The 26,240-nt window shown below is 40.7% G+C and overlaps 3 protein-coding genes across 6 annotated transcripts in view; 2 read left to right on the top strand and 1 right to left on the bottom strand.

The window, feature by feature from the left end:
- The window catches only part of ndufs1 (NADH:ubiquinone oxidoreductase core subunit S1), a 30,481-nt gene extending 20,493 nt beyond the window's left edge, over nt 1-9,988 (bottom strand). The window contains exons 1-9 of the mRNA XM_060918968.1: nt 9,893-9,988; nt 7,808-7,890; nt 6,053-6,144; nt 5,830-5,937; nt 3,441-3,517; nt 3,275-3,356; nt 3,069-3,199; nt 384-569; nt 112-246 (exon numbers count right to left, since the gene is read on the bottom strand). Of these exons, the coding sequence (XP_060774951.1) occupies nt 112-246; nt 384-569; nt 3,069-3,199; nt 3,275-3,356; nt 3,441-3,517; nt 5,830-5,937; nt 6,053-6,144; nt 7,808-7,886 (890 nt within the window). The 5' untranslated portion in view covers nt 7,887-7,890; nt 9,893-9,988. The remainder of the gene's footprint in view (nt 1-111; nt 247-383; nt 570-3,068; nt 3,200-3,274; nt 3,357-3,440; nt 3,518-5,829; nt 5,938-6,052; nt 6,145-7,807; nt 7,891-9,892) is intronic.
- Nucleotides 9,989-10,648: 660 nt separating this feature from the next.
- On the top strand, nt 10,649-13,799 carry eef1b2 (eukaryotic translation elongation factor 1 beta 2). Its single transcript, XM_060918969.1, has 6 exons — nt 10,649-10,796; nt 12,278-12,400; nt 12,594-12,729; nt 12,918-12,981; nt 13,248-13,373; nt 13,610-13,799. The coding sequence occupies exons 1-6, from the start codon at nt 10,717-10,719 to the stop codon at nt 13,762-13,764; spliced, it is 684 nt and encodes a 227-aa protein (XP_060774952.1). The 5' UTR covers nt 10,649-10,716; the 3' UTR covers nt 13,765-13,799.
- A 40-nt stretch (nt 13,800-13,839) lies between these two features.
- On the top strand, nt 13,840-25,892 carry zdbf2 (zinc finger, DBF-type containing 2). 4 transcript variants are annotated; one of them, XM_060918966.1, is made up of 7 exons: nt 13,840-14,036; nt 15,119-15,216; nt 15,306-15,350; nt 17,991-18,015; nt 20,162-20,261; nt 21,718-21,848; nt 23,211-25,892. In XM_060918966.1, exons 3-7 carry the CDS (start codon nt 15,314-15,316, stop codon nt 25,504-25,506), a joined length of 2,589 nt encoding a protein of 862 aa, XP_060774949.1. In that variant the 5' UTR covers nt 13,840-14,036; nt 15,119-15,216; nt 15,306-15,313; the 3' UTR covers nt 25,507-25,892. The 4 variants fall into 4 exon arrangements, with proteins under 4 accessions (XP_060774949.1, XP_060774947.1, XP_060774948.1 ...); XM_060918964.1 differs by having other exon boundaries at nt 13,840-14,378; XM_060918965.1 differs by having other exon boundaries at nt 13,892-14,982.
- Nucleotides 25,893-26,240: the final 348 nt, after the last annotated feature.

Below are 26,240 nucleotides of genomic sequence, written 5' to 3'. Positions count from 1 at the left end.
AGGAAAAAGTGGGAACTGAATTACAAGCAAATGTTCCATTTAGAGTATGCGCCTCATAAAAGTTTACAGAAGTAAACAGAAAAATAAAGTGTGAGTTTTTGGAAAATTTACCTGGTTTTGTCCGAGATCCACTCCTCGTTGACGTCTTCATTAAGACGAGGCAGGACCCTCATTACCTCTCCTCCTCTTGTGCTCACCACGATATTAGAACACACCGCATCAAGCACATCAATAGATTCTGTCTTTCTGTTAAAAGAAATAATACACATAATAAATCACCAGGTGCTGCTCTTTATAGGAGGCTTACTAAACATTTTTTATCTGCCTTCCATATCAGCCTTGAAATATTATTTCTAAACCACTGATCACGTTAAGGGTTTTACCTTGTCTCCCAGGGTCGGGCTGTGAATGCATAAGGTTTTGATGTCAGCGCTCCAACCGGGCACACATCGATCACATTTCCAGACAGCTCCGACATGAACATTTTCTCTACGTAAGTGCCAATCTGCATGCTGTTGCCACGTCCTGTGGTGCCCAGATCCTCCACACCAGCAATCTCACTAGCAAAGCTGCAACAAACAATGTTTCAGTGATTACTCAGGTGTTTAGCAATGAAAATCTTGCAAGGCTACTTCTGCAATGCCCAGGTATCCATTTTCTTAAAAAATAAATAAATAAATAAATAAAAAAATAAAAATAATAATATCATCTGTATGGGTAGGGGGGAGAAAAAAAAAAGAAAAAAAGCAGCTCAGGCTACTTGCACACTGTAAGCATAACATTCTTACTGGTCCTGGCTACCATCAGCTAACTAATTATCCTCGCTTACTATCTAGATCAGATTTATCACTGAAAGTAAATTAAAAAAAAAAACTAGAGACCTGTGCAGATCTGAGCCCAGACTTTTTCTGTGGAATTGCTACCTGAGGCTAGCACGACAATGACCATCTTACATTCTTAAACACACGCAAACTCAAACATACACACACAGTGCAATATCTCTCCTGCCGCCACCCCCCTTTTATTCCCCCCCTTCCCCATATCTTATTCTTTTTATATTTATATATGTAAATAATTTATTTTAATTTATCTAGAAGCTTTCTCTATTTATTTTCTCTGTTCATCTGTAATGATGCTGCTGGAATCTTAATTTCCCTGAGGGAACCCGCCCAAAGGGATCAATAAAGTTTTATCTAATCTAATCTAATCTAATCTAATCTAATCTAATCTAATCTAATCTAATCTAATCTAATCTAACATACAGACGGGTGCCTCTATAGGCTTCAGCCAAAGGCTGAGACAAAAATCAATTTCAGAAACTCAGGAGAAGGAGCTGCGGGTGTGACTTTACTGAAAGTTACCAGTGAATACCAGAAAAGTTCCTACTTTTACTCATCCTGCAATATTAGCAATGAAATAATTTCAAAGTGTCATAAATCTCCTCATATTCACGCAATTCTTTTACCAGAATTCTGCCCTCCATGTTTATTGTTCCTTACTTGCCTTCAACATGTGACCTGATGGGTTGGGAAGTTTAAAATTTATTTTTTTTTGTGTGTGTGTATACATGTAAAAGCTTTTATTTAAAAAATTCAGCAAGATTTGGCTTATGAAAACATTTCCACTCAATTTTACTACATCACTGATAAAAGAGACTCAGTGTTTAGTAAATTCAATCTCCAGAATACAAATTCAACTCACCTTTACACCTTAAAGATGAACAAACCCCAAAAGTAAACTCCTTTATACTGACAAATAATATCCATACAAGACATGTTCGAGTGTTCCACTTGTTCATATTTGTACCTGAACAGCATGTACAGATTTTCTTTTAAAAGAAAAACAAAACGGCGGCACGGTGGTGTAGTGGTTAGCGCTATCGCCTCACAGCAAGAAGGTCCTGGGTTCGAGCCCCGGGGCCGGCGAGGGCCTTTCTGTGTGGAGTTTGCATGTTCTCCCCGTGTCCGCGTGGGTTTCCTCCGGGTGCTCCGGTTTCCCCCACAGTCCAAAGACATGCAGGTTAGGTTAACTGGTGACTCTAAATTGACTGTAGGTGTGAATGTGAGTGTGAATGGTTGTCTGTGTCTATATGTCAGCCCTGTGATGACCTGGCGACTTGTCCAGGGTGTACCCCGCCTTTCGCCCGTAGTCAGCTGGGATAGGCTCCAGCTTGCCTGCGACCCTGTAGAAGGATAAAGCGGCTAGAGATAATGAGATGAGATGAGAAAAACAAAACGTCCCTGGGCGCTGACATCTTACTCTCTCCGAGGTTCAAATATCACGCTCTGATGTACAAATTGTGACGTCAGCTACACGCTACTTACTGACGCTATTGGATACATTGCTTCTAAATTGTTGTACACAACTCCGAGTGTCAAGCGTTCGGGTGTAAAAATAAGCCCGATCATTGATCGTTTTATGTGACATGCTTTGTCTTCACTGAGAAAAGCAATCTGTTTAGACAGCAAAAACCGTGCTGCCATGGCAACGGGATTGTTTACTAGTATCCAAGTCAGTACTATGTGTTATCTAGCCGAGTGAGATTTACATGTTTCACATGGTTACAGAAAATTACTGATTAGATTTTTTAGAATTAGAAGCCTTTGTCACATGCACATTACAGCATAGTCAAGTTCTTTCTATGAATTCAACCCACCTGAAGCAGTGAAAACGCACACAGACACACAGAGAGAGAGAGAGAGAGAGAGAGAGAGAAAGAGAGCGCAGTGGTGCCTGGGGATTTTTTTTAAGAATTAGAAGACTTTATTTGATGGCTTTGTGTAACGAAGTTAAACAGCGTTCTAGTGTGCCATTTATGTCATAGGCGGATATCTGGTTTCAGTGTGAATGGTTACGTCCAGGTAAGCCTATTTTTAGCAATATCATAACTTTTAAAATGGATAAATTGTTATAAAGTTTTATTTTTTAATTTAAACATGCAGAGAGCACATCAGGGCACTTGTTGTGATCGGCAAACAACGTTAATTTTTGAGTCTTCTTTGACTTTAAATTGAACAAAACAAAATGCAATATGTAAGGTGTATGGCACTGGAACGCAGTTCACTCACCGGACACAGCGTGTACACTGAATGCAGCGCGTCATGATTGTTTTGATGAGAGGGCCAATGTTTTTGTCCTCCACTGCTCTCTTCCCCTCTGTGAATCGACTTCGGTCCGAACCAAACATCATTGACTGATCCTACAACAAAAGGCCAGTTTTCAACAGTTAAGGGAAATATTTAATATATACAAGTGACCAGTAAAGACTTCCTACCTGCAAGTCACACTCTCCTCCTTGGTCACAAATAGGACAGTCAAGGGGGTGATTGGCAAGAAGGAACTCCATGACTCCCTCTCTAACAAAATAAAGGAATTACATTAAAAGAATAAATCAGCAACAACTAACAAATATGGCTGAAAAGTAAAGGGTGAAAGAATACCTGGCCTTTCGCGTCTTTTCAGAGTTTGTGAGTATGTTCCAGCCTTTCATGACAGGCATAGCACATGCAGCAACCGGCTATCAGTAAAGAACAGAGATATTTTTAGAACGCAATCATTACAACAGTCATACATTAACTGGAGCTTAGAACAAGTACTGCTCTGGTAATAATAATACTCCTGTAATACTAGTTGATTAATTAAACCCAATGGCCTCTATGCACCACAGCAGTCAAATTTGATCGTAAAATCACCACATGCTATTTCCACTCATTTCGTCTTCATCTGCATGATTAACCTCACATCTGGTCAGTAGAATAAATAGAATATAACAAGTATATGGGCAGCACGATGGTGTAGTGGTTAGCACTGTCGCCTCACATCAAGAAGGTCCTGGGTTCGAGCCGTTCTATGTGGAGTTTGCATGTTCTCCCCGTGTCTGCGTGGATTTCCTCCGGGTGCTCCGGTTTCCCCCCACAGTCTAAAGACATGCTGGTTAGGCTAATTGGTGGCTCTAAATTGACCGTAGTTGTGAATGAGAGTGTGAATGGTTGTTTGTCTCCATGTGTCAGCCCTGTGATGACCTAGTGACTTGCCCAGGGTGTACCCCACCTCTAGCCCATAGTCAGCTGGGATAGGCTCCAGCTTGCCAGCGACCCTGCACAGGATAAGCGGTTATGGAGAATGGATGGATGGAAGTAAAGTAGATCAACTAATGTGGGTAACCACTACCAAATAATCTATTAAAATATAGGCAACAATAATTATAGTGTGTAGATATATATCAAAATGCTTGTGTGTGTCATTATCAGGTTGTCAGTGGATAATGAACAGATTTGCATACAAGAAATGCACATTTCTGAGGTTATTGTACAGGTATAATTTCATAACACTAAAACATGAGCTGTAATTCTACTCATTTTGGTAGTCTGTTGTTCAGTGTTGTGTTCACATAAAATTTTATTTTTGTTGGGGATGGAAATTTGGCTCATCTATGTTCATAAAAATAGCTTCAGTTACATCTAACGTCATTTAAAATCAGACCTAGTCATATTTTAAAATGATTAAAAACTAAACTGTAAATAAACTACTACACATTGGCTCAAGTTCAGTTTAAATCTTAAGCAAAACTCATCTCATCTCATCTCATTATCTCTAGCCGCTTTATCCTTCTACAGGGTCGCAGGCAAGCTGGAGCCTATCCCAGCTGACTACGGGCGAAAGGCGGGGTACACCCTGGACAAGTCGCCAGGTCATCACAGGGCTGACACATAGACACAGACAACCATTCACACTCACATTCACACCTACGGTCAATTTAGAGTCACCAGTTAACCTAACCTGCATGTCTTTGGACTGTGGGGGAAACCGGAGCACCCGGAGGAAACCCACGCGGACACGGGGAGAACATGCAAACTCCGCACAGAAAGGCCCTCGCCGGCCCCGGGGCTCGAACCCAGGACCTTCTTGCTGTGAGGCGACAGCGCTAACCACTACACCACCGTGCCGCCTAAGCAAAACTCAGTTGCAGATATATTCTGCAGCTGTTAGATTTATGAGGTGACTCCAGGGTGCGATTTGTCAAAAAAACAGAAGGGGGGATGGTTTTTTTTTTAATCATGAAACGTCACAAAATTAAGGTAACAATAGGCTAACCGCTCAATAACATCCGATGATATCAAATGAATAACACTAAATGAAAACGAACACTAAACCAGAGATAGTAAATTCATCTTCCTATCTCTCTGACTAAATACACGAACACTAACACACAACAAAGTTCGCATTGCTTGTCACGTTGCTGTGATGTTTCTCTCCCTCCGGATTAAATGGACAGTGACTCGAAAATCACTAAAATACATGAATACTAAATGAACAGTTTGCTCTGATGGCGCAGTTCATGTGGCCTTTTCTGCTTTCCTGTCGGTGCGCTATCCGCCGCGTTTCGCCCTTCTTTAATCCACATTTCTGCGAATTTCTCAGCAGGGAAGGAACGCACGTCTGGCCCACTGACAGCGAGGAAAAGAAGGCTGTCAGTGTGGATACATTCATTCTGTTGCGCTCATCAATAAGGATGTGATTCATGGCGCTAAATCCACGTTCACACTCTGGATATTGTTATTATCTACAATGTATCTATTTGCTGGGGACGTTCGTGAACATCAAAGCTGCCACTTCGGGTCATTTTGAAAGTGAGTGCAGTGTAGACCATAGAAAACTGTGTCACAACATGCCTGTCATGTCAACTTTTTTTTTTGGTTTGTTTGTTTTATTGACGGGGTTGTCCCTGAGGATTTTTTTTTCAGCAGAGATAAAAACCAGAGGGGGGGGATGATCCCCACCATCCCCCCCAGCAAATCGCACCCAGGGTGGCTCGAATGAAAACGATACCTTTGGTGCTCGTTCGATCTCCACCAGACACATGCGGCAGTTTCCTGCCACAGACAGACGCTCGTGGTAGCAGAAACGAGGAATCTGCACTCCAACTTTCTCACAGGCCTGAGTGAAAAGAATGAGCAGTTTAGTACATTTCAAACCGCCCATTTAAAATGTTGAAGTATGAAATGCTCAACTAGCGCCTAAGAGTGAACGCTGCAGGTCAGTGATGCCTCACCTGAAGTACAGTCGTTCCAGGTTCCACCATCACAGGTTTGCCATCTACAAACACCTCAACCATGTTACTCGAGGCCCGGATCGATGTCCTTACTGTAATCAACAAAGCACAACATACAGGACTGTGAAATAGAAATGACATAATCCGAGGAAACAATTTTAGCAGGGGGTCTGGGGGGGCGCAGCTCCCCAGGAGCCATGGGCCTGGGGGCCGCAGGGCCCCAGAAGCTGAACAGATTTTGTGTATATTGATAGATTTGAAGCATCTCCTGAAAGCAAATATTTTCTCAACCATGCCATTTAATTTGAACTGTTATTATTATGTTGAAATAATACAATTTGAACTGATTTACCTTTTAACTGATAAGGGTTCACTTGAAAAATGAAAATATATCAATAACATACCTCATATTGTAAATTCACTTATATTCTTGTGTCGATTCGTATCAATTCATTGGGTACCATAATGTCTTTTCCAGGGGGGAAATTCTAGACTGACTATTAAATAATAGTCACTAATGTTCTTGTTTTTGAACTGATTCAATACTAAAATGTCTTTCTTGTTCATGTTAGACAGATTCTAGTCAAAAACTATATACAACTATTTACAAGTCAATATTTATATTTATTTCCTTTTCTTTGTTAGCAGTTTCTTCAGCTTAGAAAGCCTATTCTTTTCTTTCTGACTTTCTATATGGCTTTTCCTTGCTCTTTTGGTCTCTCTTTCATTACATATTCATGATAACAATGAACATTATGAACAATAACATAAGTTAAAACTACATAAATAATAAATGTGAACAAGATGGTCTACCTGGTAATCTATAATTCAACAGCTTCAATTTCACCAATTCCGCATGTTTTTTTCCTTTAACATGGTCAACCAAACGTGTTCTTCCACCAGAACCGTACTTCACATCCTGATGGCACAAGATGTAGTAAGCTTTCCCTGGTTCTTTTATCTTCCGTATGTGCTCATGGAGATATTCACTACCGGCTTTAAACTCCAGCCATCGCCAATTCCATGGATTTTTGATGCCATTTTCCTTGTCAATGTTTTTGACATCGTCGGTCTCACCGTCCTCCCTCTGAACGATGTCCCTCCGTGACGCGGACATACCGCGAAATTCTCCTTTTCAAAACCGTTGATATCGAAAGCGTGTTTAAAGAGCACAATGGTAAAACGAAAAAAAACACAAGATTCGCGCCATGGTTTGTAAGCATGGCACAAATGCCGTAAACTGGTCTGTCATTGTCGCAAAAGAAAAAAAGATACCAAAAAAATTACAATGTCATTACAGAAAGAACAATTTGCGGTAGGCTCTTTCCCAGACTCGCCGGCTCGGTGACACTCGCTGTACAAGACTACTAGCGGTCGGTAGACAACAACCCCTACCCCAATTTGTTATTGCAAAATTAGATGATTTACTAAAATTATATTTTTGGCGGCCAAATTCGCGGAATTCCGCAGATTTTTCACAGCCCTGAACATAACTCATCTCGTAATAATGTTCGAGGTCAAATTATATTGTCAGCTTTGAAGAGAATGGAAAGGGATTGGCAAAGAAAGCAAATAAATTGCATTGGATAGAAACTAAGATGTGATGAAAAGCATTAAGGCCACACATAAAAACAGTTTCTTATTTTTACTGTGACATAAGAACAATGTTTCAGCCTTGATAGAGCATCATTACAAGCAAAATGTTCATTGTGTTTTTTCAGCCTTTTAGCTCCTCGGAGAGGTGTGTAGTTTTACCATTGCTAGAGGTGGTGAGGTTCCCTTTAGAGTGAGCTGCCCCCGCCAGGGCCCGACCAACTGCTGGCAAACGCAACATGACGCTGTTGAAAGAGGGGGAAAAAATGAAAAAAATAAAAGCATTAGCATGCATAGCACATACACACTAGGAATGTAAAACGATACTTATCTGTATTCGCATTTAAACTCTAAGTGGGTGTGGCCTAAACCGGAATTTTTATATATGAACCCTACCACAATTCCCTTGGAAAACCTACATAACACTAGAAAAAACCCAGATGCAGAAATGCCAGCACCGTCAGTATGATGTGTGAATGCTGTCTGTGACGGTTTCTCAACCTCAGCTACATCAATCAAGGTCATAACTGGTCTCGACCGTTTTTCTTTTTTTAATCTTGTTTATGCAGTTATATTTATTTGTACCGGGGCGGCACGGTGGTGTAGTGGTTAGCGCTGTCGCCTCACAGCAAGAAGGTCCGGGTTCGAGGCCCGTGGCTGGCGAGGACCTTTCTGTGCGGAGTTTGCATGTTCTCCCCGTGTCTGCGTGGGCTTCCTCCGGGTGCTCCAGTTTCCCCCACAGTCCAAAGACATGCAGGTTAGGTTAACTGGTGACTCCAAATTGACTGTAGGTGTGAATGTGAGTGTGAATGGTTGTCTGTGTCTATGTGTCAGCCCTGTGATGACCTGGCAACTTGTCCAGGGTGTACCCCGCCTTTCGCCCGCAGTCAGCTGGGATAGGCTCCAGCTTGCCTGCGACCCTGTAGGACAGGATAAAGCGGCTAGAGATAATGAGATGAGATTTATTTGTACCAGTCTGTGACATGTTCAAGTAAATTTAGTCGGTTCTATTTCCCAAAACGTAAACAAATGTACAGCATAACGTAATCTCTGGCGGCATGGTGGTGTAGTGGTTAGCGCTGTCGCCTCACAGCAAGAAGGTCCTGGGTTCGAGCTTAGCGGCCCAGCGACGAGGGCCTTTCTGTGTGGAGTTTGCACGTTCTCGTCATGTCTGCGTGGGTTTCCTCCGGGTGCTCCGGTTTCCCTGACAGTCCAAAGACATGCAGGTTAGGCTAACTGGTGACTCTAAATTGACCGTAGGTGTGAAATGTGAGTGTGAATGGTTGTCTGTGTCTATATGTTAGCCCTACGATGATCTGGCGGCTTGTCCAGGGTGTACCCTGCCTCTCGCCCATAGTCAGCTGGGGATAGGCTCCAGCTTGCCTGCGACCCTGCACAGGATAAGCGGTTATGGATAATGGCTGGTTGGATGGATGGAATCGCCCAAGACCCTAACCAGGCAGGTACTAAGGATGAATAAATGAATGCTCTAAATGCATGTTAATAAACGTGGTCTTTGTTTGTCCCAAAAGCCTCACATTGTTCATAATATCATTTATTATTGAATTCCTATAGGTATATTTATTGGCTGGGTTGCCTGGTAACTTTAATTGAATGGATTTAAGACCTAATGAACTCAAAAACAAGGCGGTCTGTAAACGTTAATTTGCTGAAGGAAATTTCTAGAACAGTAAATATTATTGCACAGATTTGAATAATGAACCTACTGGGACGGTAAATACTTATAGTGTTTATGGTTAATGATTAAAGTCTCTCACTGCAAAATGTTTGAGAACTTCTGATCTACGACAAGCAGAAAAATATAAAGTGTCGAATAACCGACATTATGGTGTTATTACCGTTAATACGCGCTTTATGAAACAACCAAGATGCCAAACGTCTTGCGACGCTAACTGCACATCTATACTGAGGTAAAACACATGTACAAATAAAGAGAAAATACTTTAAAACGCAACACTGCTCGAAATCTTTACATTTTAAAATCATATAAAAGCATGCCCAGTTATGACTGTGTTGACGTTTTGCAGCTTTAGCATAGCTAACAACTGATGTTTGCTGACGCTAAGAAGCTAAACCGCTGGTCAAACCAAGGACAGAAGGAACTTCTCGTCATTTTTACACTTCGTACTCATAAAAGCACGACTATAGCTTTCCTGTATGATATTACAGACAACCATAAACTAGCTGCAAGTCACTAATACTATAAAATCAAATCGTCTATCTTACCTTGACGCTATTTGGCCTTCTGGACCAGAACAGCGCAACCGTAATATTATGAACACTTATGAAGGAGTTTTCAACGCGATATGTTTCCCACCTGTATTCCGACAAATCCAATATCTGACTCGATGATTGGATAGTCCTTCACGCATAGTCCGCCCCCAGAGGACTTAAACAGTATTTCATTGGCGCATTACTTTTTTTGTTTGACTAACCAGCCAATCCTAACAGGTTTTATTAAATGGCTAGAAAACACGTTTCCTGATGACAGAAATTGACAATTTTACTTTAAACGTAAAAAACATACAGTTACATTTTTTATTAAAATAGTAACGAAAAGTTATATAAATCAAACAATTTCACGAAAACGGTTAATTATACGCTGCTGGTTTGAACTTTGACGGCGTTGGTCAAACGTCACTTCCGTTGACTTCCTCTTTAAAACGTCAAGTACATTTTATAATTTAACGTTATCTTAGTATCAGCTACGTGAAAGCAATAATTCCTCCCATGATATAGTTTTATTTTCATATGTTACAAAAATTTATATCTACCAAATATTAGTGAACAAGTTCATTTGTTTCGCGTTTAATTCTGAGCATCGTGTGACCTTTTAGACGAGAGACAAAATGACATTTTACATTATGTCTAATTAAACTATTTTGACGTTTTTAAGTGTGAGGAAAAGTAAAACGCGTCCATGACAAAAGACGGAGGGGGAGGGGTCATGGCGTCAGAGGTATAAAGGCTTTTACGTGTTCTTTTCTCGTTCCTTCGTTCTTTCTCCAAGCTGCCGTCTGTTCACGTGGTCTCCAGACTAGGTTTCAGCAATGGGTTTTGGCGATTTGAAAACTCCCGCAGGCCTTAAAGTCTTAAATGACTTTTTGTCAGATAAAAGCTATATCGAAGGGTGAGTCATTATAAACGTATTTTGGTCGTGATTTGATTATCTGTTTAGCGCACTGGCTAACAGGCCTCTACCTGCACTGCAATAGAAAACTGCAGTGCGCGTATATACAGGGTTTTACGCCAAGCAGAGGCTCTTAAGGGTGAAGGGAAAGCCTGTTCTTGTTTAAAAAGCCTATTTTTAAGTTAAGCTTGGTAAACTTTTTTTTTTCCTATTAAAAGAAAACTGACGTTTAGAGATTGGGTATAAATAAACTGTTCACTACATTTGAACTGAAACTGTGCAGTAGCTCCCCCTAGCGGCTTTTCCTTTTTACTGCGTGGCTGCGGAAACCTCATTCATGAGGAAAATGCATTTTGATTTGTATTCGTTCCCTAACCATTCATCGGCCAATCAGGTAGCACTTTACATCATGAATATTAATGAGTTCACTCCCCCGCTCACCCTGTGAAGAGGATATTTGCTCGCGGCTTGTATTTACAGTAAAACGATGTATATACGCGCCTTTCCGACCGTGGTTCTGCCTCCTGTACGTTACGCTTGTAACATGTAAAAGGATGTAATCGATAAAATTTTAATATGGAAACACAGCTAAACATACAAAAAGTTTAGTGCTGAAAGCAGCAAGTCAGTAACTTTCAAATACCAGTAGAAATGATTTATTTATAATCCATGTACTATCAAATCCTGTTTCTTTGTAAGTGGCCTTTTCTAAGGAACTTTAATTTTTTTTAAAATAGGTGCACTGTTGGCTTTACACACTACTTCTATCTTGAGCTTTTTGTAGTGATGCTCAGTAATTTTCAACTCTTCTGGATATTGCATCCATACGTGATCAGTTTTGATCTGTATCTTTCAACATTAGACTTGAATATGCTCCTGGATATTTTGTGCCGGCATGATGTAATGAGCCATCATATTGTTACTTTCTTGGATTTAATTAAAGATGCCAAACCTGAAAAGATGAGCAAGTTTTCATTCGGAATCCTGTACAAAAAAGTCCCATGAGTGACTTTTTGCACCACAGCTGGCTACTACCTAACTTCCATCTGCAGTCCCTGGACGGATAAACGGAGATGAAGAATAATGGACCTACTACGCGTCTTTAGAAAAATAGTCATGATGGCAACTTTAATTACGACCCCAAGCAAGTGTAACTCCCATGTTCCTACCTCTCCGTACTGCTAGCAATATATGACCTGCACATGGCAATGGGCACTTGTATAGCATATACTTAGATCATGTACAGAACTGGTTAAAATCATAGGATAATGCATATGCTTGGAGGTAATGCCCAACATGCCAATGTCAGTGGCATCACCATTAAAAAGATCTTCAAAAACAAATTTGCTTTTATTAAAATCTCTAATTGGAACATGAATGTGCATCTTTTAATTTACATTCATATTGGGCTTGAATATTTCCTAGAAATGTTAGTGTTTGTCTGATGGTACTAATTGATCTGGATTGCTTTTGTCTTGTAGCTATGTGCCATCCCAGGCTGATATTGCTGTATTTGATGCCCTTTCTGGTGCTCCACCTGCAGACCTGTGCCATGCCCTTCGCTGGTACAACCATATCAAGTCTTACCAGAAGGAGAAGGCCAGGTAACTGTTACCATTTCATGGCACAATGTCTGCTAGAATCGTCCCCAGTTTGTGATGAATTTTCTATCACCATCTTTCGCCTGAGTAGATGATGCACAATCATTTAAACACTGATGTACCTGGGAGGTAATTGACTCCTTATGTGACTGTGAAATGAATTTGGCACTTACTCTACCTTGTCTGACTGCTTCAGCCTCCCAGGAGTGAAGAAGCCTCTGGGTCAGTACGGTCCTGCTGGTGTCGAGGACACAACGAGTGGTGCCGCTCCTGTGAAAGAAGAGGAGGATGATGACGATGACATTGATCTTTTCGGCTCTGATGAAGAGGAGGTCGGTTTCATTGAAATTCAGGATGTGCTAGTATTAAAGTTCTCCTGGTCGCGTGATGAGTTTTCTCACCATCTTTCGGCTGATGTCATGATGGACCTTTTTCATATCTGATTCCCAGTCTAATCTGAAATGGTTTGTTTTTAGATCTTGTTACTTTGATTTAAGCTTATGTCTCTTCCTCCCCTCAGGATGAGGAGACCAAGAGGATCAAGGAGGAGAGACTAGCAGCCTACAATGCAAAGAAGTCTAAAAGTATGTGCTCATTGTTTTGTGCTATAGGGTCTCTCTTGTAGCTATGTTTTAACATCAGAGATCTTGGTTGCCTGTTAGAATAAACTTTGCTGGCTAGTGCAATGATGATCTTATCACCATCTTTCGGCTGATGCATGGAATGATGGACACCTTTTTTCCTACCTGAATTCTAGCCAGTTTCTTACTTGTCCTTCATTTTGATATTACTGTTTTTACATGGACTTTTTTTTTTTTTTTTTTCCCTCCTCCCCTAAATGCTCTTGCAGAGCCAGCCCTTATCGCCAAGTCCTCCATCCTTCTGGATGTCAAGCCTTGGGATGATGAAACGGACATGGCCAAGCTTGAGGAGTGTGTTCGCAGCATCGAGTTGGATGGTCTAGTTTGGGGCCAGTGTAAGTCTGTAGTATTGATTTTTGTTAAATGAAAAGCTATTTTGTTGCCTTATCTAACATAGGGTTGGGAACCTGGTTATGAAGCATCTCCAGGCCTGCATGTTTTCCTTGAGCCTAACATAATTAACAGACTAGTTGAATTAGTAATCAGTCCTTGGAGGGGGGAGGACTGGAGGTTCTCCAGGATCAGGGTTGTGGACCTGTTTGAGTAACTTTTTTTTTTAATCCCTTCACAGCCAAACTTTTGCCTGTCGGCTACGGCATTAAGAAGCTGCAGATTGCGTGCGTGGTGGAAGATGACAAAGTTGGAACCGATCAGCTGGAGGAGTTGATCACTGCATTTGAGGACTATGTGCAGTCCATGGATGTGGCAGCTTTCAACAAGATTTAAAACCACAGTGCACAATAAAATGACACTTAAAATTGTTTCTTTGTGCTTTTTATTTCAACATTGGGCTGGGGGGGGGCAAAGCATAGCAGGAATGTTTACTTGAATAATTTGTTTTCTAATTTCCTTACTGTCCTGTTGTCTTGTCTCTGTAGTGATTTTGTTTCTCGTCTCTGGTTGAGTAGCTCAGCCTGTGTATTACTGGGTGGTACTTAAAACCAAGCTGGATGTTTCAGCAGGGTGTGAAGCTGTTTACTGGATTTGGTTTTTATACAGTAAGCTGTAGCACCAATATTTCGAAATGAGCTTTGAGTAATGGTGGGGTTTTCTTCATGCTGTACTCAATCACTTGATGGTTAGTAAACAGAGGGACTCCTTGATCTACTCAGTCCTCCGAGGGCCTAGAAGTAAAATGGCGTGTTTTTAAGAGGATGGTAAATCAGTGTAGCTCTTCTCTTCAGGACACGTGTGAACAGTATAAAAGTTTTCCGTTATTAAAATCCGGGCTGTAAGGGAAACAGGGCGGGTTCCCGCGCTTTCAAATGACGTCACGCCCCGGAAAGAGCCGCACCAAATACGGATGTCGAGGGGATCTGAAAGTAGCATTTTTCAATCAGGTGAAAGCAAGTACAGAACTCCACTTTATTTTCACAACTAATTTTTTTTTCCATATGCAGTTAAATAAGTCATGTCAGTTATTGTTCTGGCCGTATGTCAAATTCACAAAATGAATAAATCGCTTGACCTGTCGTCGTGCTACATGCTAGTAGCTAACATGGCTGAAACATCTCTATGCTTAGCCCCATATATTTTTTCAAATTACTTTTAAAAAAAAAAGTAAACATTTTGGAAAAAATATTTAGTTGCTGTAACCGTAGTTGAATGTGTTTAGGAAAACGTCCAGTTACCGAGACTTGTCGTCTTAGTTGATGCTAGCTGAAACGTGGCTGTGTCACAAATTACTTCACTCTGCCTATTTAAGTGCGTGTAGTAGTAGGGATGTGTAAATGACTAGTGCACCCTATATAGTGCACTATAAAGGTATTTGGCCGCAAGTGCATGCAGGCTAAGGTTAACTGGCTAACCGAGCCAACTTGGCTTTTCTTTTTGTGTGTTTATGATAAACAAGTTGGCCAGCATCATAGTAAATTTATAATAAAGCTCATAATTTTCAAAACAATGGGAATCTTTTGGGAAGTAAGCCTATCTGTACGTTTCGGGGTGAGTTGACTCAAAAAAGTACTGAGTCTAATAAAGCTTTATGTGGATTAATTTGAAGTTTTTTGGAGAAATGTGAAAAGCCGAAAATGTTCCAATGTTTCCTTACTCTGTCTTTTTGTGTGTTGCTTCATTTTAGATGCTACCTTTAAGTTATCTCACGGGGTACCTTGAGATCTTGTGTGTGCAGTTATGTGATTTGAAGTCCCTGTAAAGTTCACCACCTCTCCTCCTGAGGTGAGTATCCTGTATCATCCCCTTCAGTCTTTTGCTTGCTTTCTTAGAAATGTTTCCACATTACATCACCTAACTATTGGTGCTTTCAGACAGTAATATGCCTCTGGAGGAGGGATCCGCACCCACTGCTGAAAGTACGTCCGATACTGATTTCTTTCACTTTATCGTTTTCACGTCAACATTTATCTGATTCAGTAGGTGGCCTGGTAAATCCCTTCACATGGCGAATTCTTTGATATTTTCTATTGTGTATATATAGTTGTTAAAACTACAGGTTTTACTGAACTGAAATTTCAACCATAAGTAAAGTTATAGGCTGAATCAGAATACTGAGTATGCACTAAAGAAAGAAACCTTTATTCGTCACATGCACACTTCAAGCACAGTGAAATTCATCCTCTGCATTTAACCCATCTGAAGCAGTGGGCAGCCACACCAGAGCACCCGGGGAGCAGTCAGGAGTCAGGTACCTTGCTCAAGGGCACCTCGGCCCAAGGCTGCCCCATGTCAACCTAACTGCACGTCTTTGAATTGTGGGGGAAACCCACGCAGACATGGGGAGAACATGCAAACTCCACACAGAAAGGCCCTCGCCAGCTGCTGGGTTCGAACCCGGGACCTTCTTGCTGTGAGGCGACCATGCTAACCACTACACCACCGTGCACTAATGTTGGTTAAGAACCTACTACTGTCGTGGAAACTCTCCCAAGCGAGAATAATTCAAAGAGTTTGCAGAAAACTTTTATTAAATCAATTAACAAAAGCTAAGTTGATCTGCAGAGTGAGCCTTCATGGCGTTTGGTCAGATTAGCAAGATTCGAAAATACCTGGATCAGCCGACTGCTGAGATCTTGGTCCATGCCTTCGTTACATCAAGGCTGGATTACTGTAACTGTCTGCCATAGTACAAGCTCAAGAAACTCCAATATGTCCTAAATTCAGCTGCTAGAGTTGTAGCACGACCTCAACATGGTGAAGACTTCACCAGTGTCTTGAAGAGGCTACACTGGCTGAGTGTATCTGCTGTATATGCTCGTTTGCAAATCATTACATGGACTCGCGCCGACATACACTACCGTTCAAAAGTTTGGGGTCACCCAGACAATTTTGTGTTTTCCATGAAAAGTCACACTTTTATTTACCACCATAAGTTGTAAAATGAATAGAAAATATAGTCAAGACATTTTTCTGGCCATTTTGAGCATTTAATCGACCCCACAAATGTGATGCTCCAGAAACTCAATCTGCTCAAAGGAAGGTCAGTTTTATAGCTTCTCTAAAGAGCTAAACTGTTTTCAGCTGTGCTAACATGATTGTACGAGGGTTTTCTAATCATCCATTAGCCTTCTGAGGCAATGAGCAAACACATTGTACCATTAGAACACTGGAGTGATAGTTACTGGAAATGGGCCTCTATACACCTATGGAGATATTGCACCAAAAACCAGACATTTGCAGCTAGAATAGTCATTTACCACATTAGCAATGTATAGCGTGTATTTCTGATTAGTTTAAAGTGACCTTCATTGAAAAGAACAGTGCTTTTCTTTCAAAAATAAGGAAATTTTAAAGTGACCCCAAACTTTTGAACGGTAGTGTACATGGAGGAAATGTTGCACGTATATTCCAACGCTCGTGTTCTGAGGTCACATAGGAAGAAGTTCCTGGTTGTTCCAAGGACCAACACAAAAAGTTACGGTGATGGAGCATTTTCATCAGCTGGACCAAGACTGTGGAATAAGCTCCCGTTGTCCCTTTGTAAAGCTGACTCATGTGAAACCTTTCAAGACTGGTCTAAAGACATTACTTTTTGAACAATATTATTAATTCTGATTGGTTCACACATCTCACCTCGTTTTCACCAGTATTTTCTATTGGGCCGTATAAACCCTTTCAGTTTCAAGTTTGTCTCCACCAATATTTTCAGCATGGCACTGATGTCGTTAAAAAAAAATGCATTCAGGTCTCGCTCTATCAATATTTCCAAGGCCGCACTGAGCTAAAAAAAAAAATTATTTAAACAAGACTTTATTGTGACTTTATACATGATTCAAAGTTCTTTTAAAATATAATGCTTTAACAAATCTATTTGTAATTTCTTTTTAAGTAGAATCAACTTCATTTATCCTTTAATGAAAATGAACAGAATTGGCTTTGAATCAAAATATAATCAACATAAAACAAATTATTGTGTGTGTGTGTGTGTGTGTTTTATATGCATATAAACTCGCCACACTACTTGACTGTTACTGGAGTATGTTTTATGTGTATTGTGAGCGAGTCGTAAGGACACAATTCAGACGTACTCCACTGCCATCTTACCTGTCCTTTCACTCAGATGTTTATAAATGATGACACCCTTTGGATGCTGTAACAACCGACTTCGCTACCATCTGCCGCCATCTTCATTTTTCCCCGAGGGATTATTCTTCTCTGGTTAATCGGAGGCTCAAGTTCACTCCTGGGATAGCATAGTGTAGTACATTTGCACGTTACAGATGTAGATCATCCAGGTTCAGTTCACCTACTGAGTATTCCAACACCCTACAGATTACATCTAGCTATTTGTGTATTATATAGTAATACAGTACAGTATTTGTATGAGTATAGTTTTTAAAAATTTGGTCACCCCAAAAAGTGAAAAGCAGTTTAAAAAAAAAAAAGTTGCAGGGAGGGCGTGTATGCCGCAGTGTCATCTGATGGGTTTTCCCAGACCACCAAACAATGTTGAAATGTTGTTGTTATTTGTTTTTAAAGTTATAATCTTTTTGTAGATGCAGATAGGGAGCAAACCAACAGGTGAGTTTCTGTGATCACACAATAAACAAAAACTATATATATATTTTTTCTTAAATATTGGTCTTCCTGGTTAGCACCGACACCAAACCTAAGTTCACGAGAAGTATGTTGCTCCAAAACCTGTATATCTCATTCAGCATTAATACTGCCTTCCCAGAAGTGCAAGCAACCCATGCCATGTGCATTAATGCCTCCAAACCATCACAGATGCTGGCTTTTCAACTGTGTGCTGACAAGCTCTCCTCTTTAGCCCAGAGGATGCGGTCAGACCACAGGACAGTTTTCCACTTCACCTCAGTCCATCGTGAAATAACTCAGGCCCAGAGAAGGCGGCAGTGTTTCTGGATGTTGTTTATATATGGTTAGCTCATATGGCCATAGGCCAGTGAGCTATTTCCATAGCATGGCATCCCTCTGTCCACAATTCACAAAAATTGCTACTCCTCCCTGAGTTTTCAATGGATTTTGATTTGGATTGTTTTGTTTGGAAGATCAACTCAGTCTGCACAAAAGTTACTCCCTGGTTTTGTGATTTCTCATTTACAAGTTGCTGATTAGGCCAATTAACGAACTCATTTCCAATTGTTGGCTAATTGTTCTCATGAAGGGCAACTTTATAATTATAAACGAGTCTGGTTTCTCATGGTATGGCCGTGTGAGCTACTGTATCGCTGACGCTCTAGTTTTAACTTTCATTTATGAACGCAGTTGTGGTTTTAACTTGTATTTGTGGCTGCAGAAATCTGAGCCCATGCACTGATTTCCACTACAGAGATGTGTCTGCTTTTAATGCAGTGTCGCCTGAGGGCCTGAAGATCACAGGCATCTAATGTCAGTTTTCAGCCTTGTCTCTTGCATACAGGGATTTCTCCAGATTCTCTGACTCTTTTAACATTATGTACCAGAGATTGTGTGATCCCCAAATTCTTTGCAATTTTACATTGAGGAATGTTATTCTTAAATTGTTGCACTGGTTTCCCATGCAGTCTTTCACAGAGCGGTGAACCCTTCCCCATCTTTACTTCTGAGAGACTCCGCCTCTCTGGGATGCTCTTTTTATACCCAATCATCTTGCTGACCTGTTGCCAATTAACCAAATGAGTTTATTTGTTTGTTTTACCATTACACAACTTTTCCAGTCTTTTGTTGCCCTGTCCCAACTTTTTTGAAACATGTTGCTGGCATCAAATTCAAAATGAGCGCACATTTTTCAAATATGAAATGAAATATATGGTTTCCATGGCTGTGTCCGAAATCACTCACTCATTCAGTACTCACTATCTAGGGAATTCTATATAGAGAACTACATAGTGAGCTCATTGGTAAAACGAAAAAACGCTTTCGGACACTACTGCACTGTGCCGTTATCTACGTCATTACTGTCGCGCAGTTAAAACGTGCCAGATCAGTCGGCTGGTGGGTATTCAAAATAATAAATACATGCATGTATTTTTGTGATAAATCCATATTATACTGAGCGCATTTCCCACATTAATCAATACAAAGTACTTTGTATCTGCTGCATCTTTCAGTTCTTTTAAATCAAGGCTGAATACTTTCTTCTTCGCCGCTGCCTTTTTTAAATCAAATTTGAGGCTTTTGATTAATTCCTCGCTCTGCACTGTAACATTTATTCTTGTATTTTAGCTAATTTTCTATTTGCTAACTATTTTTAATTGTACTTGAATGTCCATTCATAATGGGTTTCTTCTTCCGTTCATTCACCCCCAACACACTTTTATTCATTTATTTATTTATTTTTGAAACTTTTAGCGCAACCGCAATGCATGATGATCTATATTGCTTGGTTAGTGACCATCGGTTGTCCACCACTTTTCATGGTGCATTGCGGGATACTATGAGTCCACTATATAGGGTGTAATAATTCTCACTATTATTACAGCACTACAAAATGGCGAACTCACTGTATAGTAAATAGAGAGTGATTTTAGATACAGAACATGATTTGTACATCACATTCTGTTTGTTTTACAAAGCATCCCGACTTTTTTGGAATTGGGGTTGTAGTAAAGGACCATTTTTTATTTTATAGACATATACATATATAAATTGTTTTTTTCTTTCTTATTGTTCACTGGTCTTGAGATTAACAAGTTGTTAATTTTATGTTTTCTTGAAAACATAGGGCCAGCAGCTTGGAACAACCTGTCGCTGGTCCCTCAAATCCCTCACAGCGACAAGGCTACTGCAGCTACTGTCAGGTCGTATATAACAGCGTAGAGCAGGTATATTACCTCATTATTCACACGCAGTGTTGCTTTTAACCACCAACCACCGAGGGTAAAGGCAAACACGTGCTTCCTCCGAGACGTAAAGCCAGCCTTTTGAACATCTTTTTGAACATGGCAGTGTAGCACACCCTGAGCAAACCATTGTTTGTCCCGTTCCGTATACATGACCACACAGGCACTCGCAACTGGCTAGTGTCGCTCTGATATTTAGAAATATGAAATATTCTTTACAATAACGTGACACACACATTAATATTATCTTCTGTTTAAACTTCATCTTGATTGGTGCTTGTTCTACTGTGTGGGGTTCTTAATGTTATTTTAATAAGGAACCATATTGACGTCAATTAACAAGCAGCTGCAAACTCGGTATGCATTTGAATATGCCGAACTTAGAAAGTTACACAAATTGTCATGGTTTAAACATAATCTGTGATGTGCGAGTAAATTAGGCGCCACCATCCTGGCACTACACGAAAGTGACTACATTGCGTATTTAATCATTCAACATACTTGTTTAGAACGAGGAAAAGAAATGCATAAAGAATACTACTTAACAACTGACTAAAAAGCAGTAAAGAGGAATGATGTTCATGTACAGACCACCCACAGTTGCTTACCACAAATTCACCACCATATTGTAGGCAACACAATAATAACTAGACAGGGACACTCTAACGAGTGCAAACCCCGCCTTTTCCCTATTAAAATACATTGGGCGAAAATTTCGAAGTTCTGCCATGACCTTGACCTTTGACCTTTGACCTCCAAAATTTAATGGTTTCCTTCCTGGGTGATTGGCAACACATGTACAAAATCTGGTCCAAATCGATCCATTGGTTCTTGAGATATCTTGCAGACAGACAGATACACACACACACACACACACACACAGACTGATGCAGGTGAAAATAATAACCCCTCCGACTACTGTCGGCGGGGTTAACTAGACAGGGACACACTAACGAGTGCAAACCCCGCCTTTTCCCTATTAAAATACATTGGGCGAAAATTTCGAAGTTCTGCCATGACCTTGACCTTTGACCTCCAAAATGTAATGGTTTCCTTCCTGGGTGATTGGCAACACGTACAAAATTTGGTCCAAATCGATCCATTGGTTCTTGAGATATCTTGCAGACAGACAGATACACACACACAGACTGACACAGGTGAAAATAATAACCCCTCCGACTACTGTCGGCGGGGTTAAATATATAATTAAAGCCAGGATAAAACTTTGGAAGAAGGTTTTATTACTACCGCTAGACTTGTTAGACACTTGGCTTTTCACTGCAAGGCTTTCACATACTGGGGGTGGGTGTATGTTCTAAGTTGTAACTTACAGCTGCATTAAGATCGTGTTACTACGTTGTTTCTTAGCTGCGTTTTTAGTAGTTTATCAAATTTACATTGAAACTAACCTACCATTTTCTTTTATGGAATTCCGTAGCACATCCAGAGCACCAGGCACAGAGAAGTGGTGGTACGAACAGCGAGGATAAACGTGTCCTCTGGAAGCCTGATGGAGAGATTCCTCCAGGATGTGCTTCATTACCATCCTCATGGCTACAATGACACACGGTGTGCCTAATAACTCATTCAAAATTCAAATCTCGTCAGATCTGTGCAATTCTAGCACAGTCCGATTAAAAATGCAGTGAACACAGGATGCTAATTGTCTCAAAGCCTACTACCAGCACATAACAAATGCTGGAAGAGAGTCATTCCAGCTTAGAGCATGTTTGTAACAGATTATTATGAGGTATAATTTGATACTAGAGATGGCACCGAACCGATACCCATTATCAGTATCCGGCCAATTTGAGCAAAGAAATGGTGACTCAGATTTCAGATTTGAAAAATAAATTTATTTTTGGAACTGGAAATACATATAAAGAGACTTGACCAGTTTTCTTTTGTTAAGATTGATTTTATTTATGCTTTGTAGGTTATTATATTTATAATGCAAGTGATTTTTGTGTGAAGGAGTTTGTGAAGTGCTTAAAAACATTTTAAAGCTGAGTAGTTTCTAAAGAAAACAATATTAAACGGGTATCCATATCTGCTGATATGCAAGGTTTTGGTATCGGAAAAGACAAAATGGTACTGTGTCATTTGAGCTGATACTCAGAACTTTATCATCATAATATTATTGGAAATAGAAAAATGGAATCTGTGCCTCCCTACATGAGATGTTCCTTGAAAGCACCAAACAATATGCACAAGTAAGGTATTCGTTTGTTTGTTTGTTTTTCATATTTTTTTTCTGCATTCAAGGCGAAATCTTTCTGGAGACGATACACTTTCAACCAATTCTGTTCATTTTAAAGATTGCAGAAATTATATTATCCATTCTTTGAAAGAGACTTAAAATGTACCTAGAAATGATAGTTTTAAAACTATTCAATGCGTTGAGACAAATACTCTGAGAAAATACTAGAAAAGCAAAGAACGCTAGGTACGTCAAGTGTGTGTGATGTGTCTAAACCAGTCTTTTGCAGTCTGTATCCTATGGTTGTGATTATAGCTGTTTGAGACTGCAATTAGTGAAAATGGAGAAATAAACTAAGAATGAATAAAGCTGAATGTAGACTTGGTGTCAGTTTAAGTGTACTCACAGCTTTCAAGGTTAATGTTTGCATGGAATTGCTCATTTGAAAAACCAAAAATAATTCTCAAGCTTAATTTATTGAAGAAAAACAACAACTAGACAATGCTTTTGATGTATGTTATTTAAATGATCATTTCTTAGTTGTCTACATTAGGTGGGTTTTGCCTGATGAAGTATATAGGGCTTACATTTTGGTTTCCACAGTATTCATTCATAATCTTAATCTGTTTGTAAATATTATCTTCTACTAATCTTATAGTATTTGTTAATAAATATTGTAATCTTCAAGACCACTAATTTTACTATCATTTTACATTTTTCTATCTGTTTAGTCCTACCCATGCTGAGTTACCTTTCCTGAGTACATTACCCATTCCAAGAGAAGTATTATCAGAGGTGTACTGTAGATCAGAGGACGATGGGCTCTCTGTTGGGACCAGAGAGGAAATGCTCAGCTCTGAAGAATCCTGTCAGATGGTGCAAGCTGAACCCACTACCACTTGTAGTATGAGTCAAGAACAAGCAAGCACTTCTGTTACTGTGCCATTGGCTATAGCGATAGAAACAAGTGTACAAACTGGCCTTAAAACTGTAAAAATGAAAGTTGAACCCCCAATCCCTGAAAGGTATTCTCCAACACAGGGGTTCTTACATAGGACTAGTAGCGAGTCTGATCTAGACAAACAACACACATCAAAACTGTTGACACAAACAGTAACTTCACAAATCCAACAGCCTTGTAGCTCACAGACTCCCGGATCCCCAAAGTTTCAGCACAGGAAAGCACGCAGAAAAACGAACAGGCAGAGAGAAGACAATGATTCAAGCCCCGGCACCACTACATCACCATTCACAAAGTGCATTACCTCAAAAGCCCAGCATGGGCAATTGCAGCTAGCTACAACTGCCATGCTACCACTCTGGAAGGGGCCACACAGGGTACAGTCGTTCAGTGAAAAGTCAGACCAAATATGTGAAGTAATTGAAGAGGTTATTGAGAGGTACTGCTATGGCCACAGTCCTAAACCCAACCAGGAGGACGAAAGTGTGATCCACCTGAGCTTTCAATCCAGTGAGTCTAAAGGCAGTGATGAATGGGACAACACCTTTCAGGAAGCTTTGCAAAAAAACATAACTGAGGATCAACGTCTCGCATGCCTTACGCAAGTACATATAAACCTTGAGGACCAAGGGTACAAAGCCCAGCTGGACACAGCACTGAATACTGTGTTAGAAAGTGAAAAGATGGAGCCTGGGGAAGCTAACGAGAACAAGACTGAAGAGATCATTCCAGATCTTCCTCACATACCACCATCATTTGTGGGAAAGACATGGGCACAAGTAAGGTATGAGGATGACTTAAAGATAGACTGCATGGTGAGAGAGTTCCGACAAGGCCGCTTCCATTGCTATTTTGACAGTGAGTCATTGGCTAATTTTGGGAAGCACCACAGGAAAGATAAAAATTTTAAGGATCAAGGAGAAAAGGTGGCCGATTTTGAGTGTAAAGATGTCTTGCCTCTTATTGAGTATCATGAGGAGGACTCCAAACACCAACCTAGGCGTCGAATATACCGAATGGCATCACGCTGTCAAGTGGTGAAGGTGAGCCATGGAACACAAACTGCTCCGTTGAACTGCCCTGTAGTGCGGAGAAATACATTACCTGTAACTGACATTTTGTTCAGTACCTGTGAGACTCCGAAGGATCCGAGTCCTGAGAGGACACCAGACATGAAAACAAGAATGTGTGCACTCAAGCTCCCTGCATCTTACTGTAAGATTATGAGTCCTCTGCAGCCTAAAACTGTGGTTTACGTTCTTTCTTCCCCAGACGGTGGACAGGGTTCCTTAAAGCCCGCCCCAATTAAAAGAGTGGGCAGAAAGCGGAAATCAAGTGATGAGGAATGTACACTTAAATACAAGTACAAAAAGACCCCTCTGAAATATTATGACCCCCTGACCAACAGAATACTTAAGACTCCACCAAGAGGGATGCCCTCATCTCCTACTACCAAATCTCTCTCCCATGTTAGACAGTTATTCCGTAGCCTCAGTCCAGATATCAACAAGGAACTCCATGGTTCAGCACAGGGACGATCATCTCGAGGGTCTAGAAAGTGCCGGGGTGAGGGTAGCATGGCAGACCTTTGTGCTTCTACCTCTGGCTCTTGGCTGGACAGTGGGGGTCCCTCTGAGCCTGGTTCTTCTGTTTCCAGCAGGAAGGCCCTGTTCAGCCAGTCCTCCATTTCCAGTGGCAGTCGTTTCCTTCTGGGACAGATGAGATCCACTGCGTGCCACACAGACAACTCCTCAAGAGCAAAATCTCCTTCCCATACAGACAGTTCTCTTAAGGTTACAGGGACTAAGCCAAAAGTGGACCATGCACAGGCACACCTGGACCAACCGCCAAGCAGACGTCACAAACAGGGCCAGCGAGTCACAGACAAACCTCTGACTCCTGCAAAGAAACCATCATCACCTCCTTACAGGACCAGGCGAAAGTCAGCCAAAGTCAAGGCACAGTCTAGGAATAGTCTCCAGCGGAAGGTCAACACCCGTGGTGCTTCAGGATGTAGAACATCCTCACGGAATAAAAGTTCCACCAGGGGTTCACCCAGATCATAAACATTATCTATACTGGATGTCTTGGACCCTCACTGTATCCACTGCACTCACTACTTAGCAGCCTACCCTGTTGGGTTTGGTGTTATTAAGCCTACTTTACAACAGGCACGACATTAATTTATAAGCCAGCATTGTGGCTTAACCTCTTTTATACATATATGTGTGATAAAGAGACGTGTAGGCAAAGAGCAAAATCTGATCTGTCTACCAGTTGCTGTATAATTTTGCACAGGTGGAATTAATTTTGTCTGTATTTCTTGTTTCCTAGTCAAATCACGCCTTTTTAAAAATGGTTCAAGGGAATATTTTTTAATTTTTTTAACGAATATTTTTGTCCGGCGGTTAAATATTTAATAACGATTGCACATTAAAGTTTATTATATAAACACGCTGTCTTTCACATTGTCTTTCTTCTCTGAAAGTCCTTCCTCCAGCTATGGAACCAGATTTGTTGTAGATTTGAATGAAACACTCTTGAGTATAGGTGTGGGTGGGTGTATCCTCCCTGTCATGATTTCTTTCATTAATATGAATATGATATATGAGAGTAACAGGCTTTAAATGTGATTGCCAGGTAGCATTTTACCTAATGGCCTAGTTCTTAGGTCCAGAAATATTACAAAGTGTGCGCTGTGATGAGAGAAGAGGGTGTCTCGGTGCGCCAGTGGTGTTCACCAACGCAGCAGCAGATGTTGGGAAGAGAGCTGGATGCATTGCGCATGCGCAGTTTTTCC

The sequence above is a fragment of the Neoarius graeffei genome, chromosome 4, assembly GCF_027579695.1.
Source record: "Neoarius graeffei isolate fNeoGra1 chromosome 4, fNeoGra1.pri, whole genome shotgun sequence".
NCBI classification, from domain to species: Eukaryota; Metazoa; Chordata; class Actinopteri; order Siluriformes; family Ariidae; genus Neoarius; species Neoarius graeffei.
The sequence above is the reverse complement of the archived record's forward strand: the minus strand, read 5'-3'. Positions and strand labels throughout refer to the sequence as shown.